Source organism: Microchirus variegatus (genome assembly GCF_963457635.1).
Source record: "Microchirus variegatus genome assembly, chromosome: 19".
In the NCBI taxonomy this organism is placed as follows: Eukaryota; Metazoa; Chordata; class Actinopteri; order Pleuronectiformes; family Soleidae; genus Microchirus; species Microchirus variegatus.
In genome coordinates, this window is record NC_139820.1 from 5,529,283 (window position 1) to 5,534,893 (window position 5,611).

General features: G+C 39.2%; 1 protein-coding gene across 1 annotated transcript; it reads left to right on the forward strand.

Annotated features, from left to right (window-relative positions):
- The first annotated feature begins 984 nt into the window (after positions 1 to 984).
- On the forward strand, positions 985 to 4,603 carry rps15a (ribosomal protein S15a). Its single transcript, XM_083905860.1, has 5 exons — positions 985 to 1,020; positions 1,881 to 2,018; positions 2,123 to 2,202; positions 3,017 to 3,102; positions 4,476 to 4,603. The coding sequence occupies exons 2-5, from the start codon at positions 1,886 to 1,888 to the stop codon at positions 4,567 to 4,569; spliced, it is 393 nt and encodes a 130-aa protein (XP_083761986.1). The 5' UTR covers positions 985 to 1,020; positions 1,881 to 1,885; the 3' UTR covers positions 4,570 to 4,603.
- The last annotated feature ends 1,008 nt before the right edge of the window (positions 4,604 to 5,611 follow it).

A 5,611-nucleotide genomic window follows, 5' to 3' on the forward strand; every position in this document is an offset into this window, starting at 1 on the left:
TTTTTTTTTTACAAAAACCCTGTGGTAATTCACCACTCAGCTGTTATGATTTGTGTCTCTAGTGACACAAGAAGACATGATACAGACTATATGTATTGCAATTCCTCTTTATTAGCATTTAAATCCAGCTTTTGGTCATATTTTGTCAGGTACAGCTACTGTATATCTTTATTTCTTCCATCTACTGTAATAACTATGTCGTATAATACATATTTAACTAATATTGAGTTGGTGCACATGTTGAAAAAAATGGGAAATAAAAATATGACAAGTCTGATTATTGTCCTGGCCTTTCTTTATTATGAAACAATGATTTTGTTTGTGTTAAGTTTCATTAACTGCTCTCTTTTAGAGTGAATCTATTATTTATTCTCCTTCCTTTCCATCTCCATCTCTTGGAATTTGCTTTCTTATTCCTCATGAAACTATTATGCTTGTAATTTTTTAAAAAGGTTTATTGATGATGAAGACAAACATTATCCGGCTTGACTTTTATTATTAATATAAGACTTCCACTTCTTAGATTTAAATCAATTGAAACCTTTTCTTTGGTTCTTTTGTGACAAATGTACCATATTATTATGGCTGTTATTATGAAGCTCATGCATAATGTAGTATATATAATTCAATATATATATAAATGACTCCTTTTGGACTGAGATTAGTGTATAGTATGACAGTAGGATTGTGAATAATGTATGTTATAGTATGTTGTTAAAATAAGATATTCTTTAAAAGTGACCTAACAACACAGTATCCATAAATGTGCTTGAATAAAAGCGCATATTTTAACTATATCTTAACATTAACTGTCTGATAAAAGCCAAACAAACACGCTAATTAAATACTATCAGTGTACATTTACATTGGCACAACAATGGTGTTATTTTGCAGGATATAAATGACATTGTTTTCGCGCAGGCGTGGGCCATCCTTACGTGAAAAGATCTTCGATTTTTTTTTACCCATATTGCATTGCAGCTTTTTTCTACTTCCTCTTTCCGCCATATTGCAGAACCGGTAAGATGTCTCTTTCTGCTGCCACCTTCAATCTTTAAAGTATCTGAAGCATCTAACTGTCAAATGTCCCGTTTATGTGGTCATCTTGAAGCGAAACACCATAGTAACATTTTGAGACGAGTATCGTCTCGGTTTGTGGAAGATATTGGGCACAGGTTAGTCTGAAAGCCCACCGGACGATCCCTGTGTCCGGCCCTGGGAGTCTGTGCTTTCGAGGCGCGTTGATGTGCCGTTAGCTTCACATACACGGGAACCTAGTTTTCACCGTAATAAAAAAATACAAACTCTAAAATCTCAGTTAATGTTCGTGAGCTACACATTTTGTCGCACTCGGTCCAGTTTCTACCATGGTTTCTACCGTTGAATACGTACACTGTGCTAATACAGCCGGCTATGCTAGGTAGCTACTCTCCTGTGGACCATGCTTTTTGTGGGGGAAACTCGAGTAAAGCAGCGCCGTCTGCTGTGTGTACTGTTCGCTTGTATCGTCAGAATTTTTAACCTACGTGCTATATTGTATGCTATGTTGCTAACCATTGTTTGTGTTATATGATAACCTGGCGAATTGTATGAATGCTAGCTTGATGTGTGCTAACTGACTAGGTTGTGCCCTAGTCTATGCGCCTTTATCTCCACTGTGTTGGTCATTATGTTTTAAACTTGGGTCCTACCCGGAGTTAGCTGTTCTCAGGTATAAATTGTTATGGTCACAAGTGTCGTAATGTTTAGGTGTGATAGTTCAGATGATCTGTGATGTATGCTGAAATTAATTAAAAGCTGGTTAATTCTCTGTCGGCTTATGGTCTAATGGTCTATATACCACACATTGACACTTAATGCTCGTGTCTTCGTGTCCACAGGCATCATGGTGCGCATGAACGTTCTCGCAGATGCTCTGAAATGCATCAACAATGCTGAGAAGCGTGGGAAACGCCAGGTCCTCATCAGGCCCTGCTCCAAGGTTATTGTGCGCTTCCTCACCGTCATGATGAAGCACGGTAAGTTGCCACAAGTGGGATAATATGTCCCCATGTGCTTGAGAAGTGATGTGGCATCAAATCCAGATTATTGATTCATCTTGTGTTTCACTTGCACCCCTCAGGTTACATTGGTGAGTTTGAGATCATCGATGACCACAGAGCCGGAAAAATTGTCGTCAATCTCACAGGCAGGCTGAACAAGGTAAGGTCCCGCCAAACAACCTGCTGTATGATGCATGTGCAAAGCATGATGATGGCTGTGTCTGTGCACTTGTACCATGTTATTTATCTGCTTGTATACACCATTAAATGCTAGTACTCTACAGCATGAGCTGCACACCCCCGTTTCTGTGGAAATGTCAAATTTAAAGCCTAGTTGGGAAAACCCTGGCATTAAAATCCATCCTCCAAATGGGCCAAGTAGACCTGTTGGAACCCAGCATTGAATTTTTACCTACCCAAGGGAACCCCTTAAAGGGATTAATAAAGTAGTCTTTCTGAAGTAGGTCCTGAGTATGCTTTTCTATGCTCTGTCTGTGAGAAAGAAGTTATGTTTTTAAGTAATGATGGGGTCTGCTTTTGGGGTGTTGTGTCGGTGTGCATCTGCATGTGAGGGAGATGAAAAGTAAACAGGAGCTCAAATCTGAACATCAAACCTGAAAAGGATGTTCTCACACATCCTTTGTCCTCAAATCTAAATTATTCAGTTTTAATAAATATTCTCATTTAACAAGCTGAAAAATCAGAAAACATTCAAACCTGTTAAATGTTTCAGCCCGACTGCAAATGACTCAATATTCAGACCTGTGCTTGTCATGATCTGGCTGTGATCAGATCACTGAGGACTGATGTGAATACATTTGTACATGCTTGTAAATGCATTTATGCTGAGTGAATTTAAGGGGATATTTCAAAGCCAACTGCACGTTTTATATCATTCATCCCATGTCTGTTTGGTGCCTTGTGTATAATTCTGAAGCATAAACCAGTCTCTTTTTTTCCTCTCCCTCCTTTAGTGTGGTGTGATCAGTCCACGTTTTGATCTCCAGCTCAAGGACCTGGAGAAGTGGCAGAACAACCTGTTGCCCTCAAGACAGTTTGGGTGAGAATCTTGTCCACCAGATCTGTAATGAAGCTGAAATGTCACTGTGATACTAATGAGAATTGAGATAAAGGCCTACAGTGAAGCTTGTGGGCTCTGGTTTTAAATAGACTACAAGTCTAGTGTTTTGAAGCTTTCTTCTGCGAGAGAGGGTATGATCAGCTTTTATTGCTTAGGCCTCCAGTATGGTTGATGTGGGAAACCTGATCAATATTCATTTATTTTTAATCAGGAGAGTTGTGTAAAATGGTGAGCTGATGAGATTTAACATTTGCAGTTTTGTGTCTTGGTGGTGCAGTGGTGTTGATGTGCTGGACAAAGCCATCTTCTGATAAGTTATGATTCTCTCCTCGCCTTCACGTTGTCTTAGATAAAATATTGAGTGTCTGCTTGGTTCACTTGAATACAAATGGGCTCCTTGTTAAAGTTTGAGAGACAGATGGAATCTGTGGTTTTTCTGAAGCTGAACACAAGACCACTGCCGCGTACAGGAGGGTTTGATTTATTAGGGCTGGGCAGTAATTCAACAACTAATATTTGTGATATATTACGATACAAGTTCATTATATCAATCTTTTAGTGTGTTGCTGAAACACTGTTTGAAATCTGATATTCTGATTGTGTTGAATTTTTTAATTTTTAGATTAGTGTAGTTTAAAATCCTTATTACAACTTTTAAAAAAAGAAAATCAACATTCTGACATTTATGACAGCTGTCGCTGGTAATTTGCATTGCTGATGTGGATATTTGTATTACGATGAGCTTTATCGTCCATAGTCCAGGCTTATTTGACAAAGCATGAGCTTTATAACGGATTTCTGTATGTTTTTGTCTGTGGAGAACATACTGTTAATAGAAACACTATGGTTTGGTTTTGTAAAACATTGAGGATGCACAGTAGCATAATTGTGGTTTGAAGAATCATTATGTGGTTCAGATTAATAGTAATTTATCAACATTTAAGTCGACTTGAACCTTGTATTTAAATGTCCGTTCTGAAACTGAACATGGCCACTTTCTGTTATCAAAAAGGTTTGGAATGAAGAAGTTTGTTGTGGTGAAATATTTCACTTGTTTGTGTGTGAATCCTTTTTCTAAAGTATAATTTGTATTCATAAAGAGCAGTTTTTGATTTTGTAGCTTGTAGCAGAGAAAGCTGGTAAGGCCACGTAAAGGTCGAGTCCATCACTGCTTGGCATAATGGAATTTGCTTGGTCATTAATGTCTCGTCTTTGTTCACGCTTTACTTTGTAGAGTTTTGCTCTAAAGTTTTTCTTTTGTCCGTTCCTGTGCTGCACTATTGATGCTGTCATGAATAGCGATGCACTGAGCTGTAAGTGTAATGCATTGATCTCTCTCTCTCTCTCCGCAGATACATTGTGCTGACCACCTCAGCTGGCATCATGGACCACGAAGAGGCCAGACGGAAACATACAGGAGGCAAAATCCTTGGATTCTTTTTCTAAAATGTAAAGAACTGCAAATAAAAAATCAACCAGAGGGAAAGCTGCCTGTCTGCTGTTTACTTATTTCACATCGACATGTGCCTGTAGCAACATTGCTTTTTAAAAGAGCTGATTTCATGGGGTTTACATGTCTAGTGTGGGGGGAAATCTGATTTTAAAAAGCCTACTGTTACTCTTTTCAACTGTCCTGAGCAGAAAAGCCTCTTTATGAACAGTGTTTCCAACTGTGAGGTGTGTTGTCCTATCCTGGTTGTTGGTGTCTAATGATGCGATCGTGGTGTCTTGACACATGTAAAGCCCATAATATCAATCAACCCATTCGTTCCTGCGCAGTTCGCCAGTGTCTGGGCTGTTTCCATGGTGATCATCCTCCGTATCATGAAGCAAAGTGGTCTATAATAAACGTGACAGTTCAGCGAGTTCAGTTCAGCTCCATCACCAGATGTGAGAAAAGGGGGAAAAGCTAAAAGCATGTGATGGAACGGGTGATTGGCAGGCGAGGGCGAGCGGCTGACAGATCTGCACAAATGATGTAATCGTGTTGGCTGGAAAGGAAAAGTTTCGTGTGAAACTGAAGAGAGCCATCGGTCTTCATCCACTTGCTGTTTTTCTCAGGTAAAACTACAAGAAAAAAGAAAAGTCGCCTTCAAAATAAAAGCATGCAACTGAATTACGTTAATTTTCTCATTTCCAGTTAACCTTAAGTGAGCCGGACAGGGACAGCCAAGGGTGTCCGATCATCAGCCCAGGTCTGGATTTAGAGATCGATGCTAATGAGGGAAAGGTGCAGCAAAAAACAGAATTATGTCTCATGTTAAGGTAAAGATGTAGTTTTTAGCCATAACTTCCTCCTAAAGGATGGTTTAAATGCATTTTGTCTCACTCATTTCAGCTCTTCTTCAACAGAAGAAGATGCCCATTATGTTCCCATTTAGAGGGAAATTGACGATAGAGCACGTCACACAGGAGTGGACCCGTGATTGGCAGCCATTTGTAAGCATAACCTCAACGGCGGCACCGTTAAAATGAAATCACGAGTTCC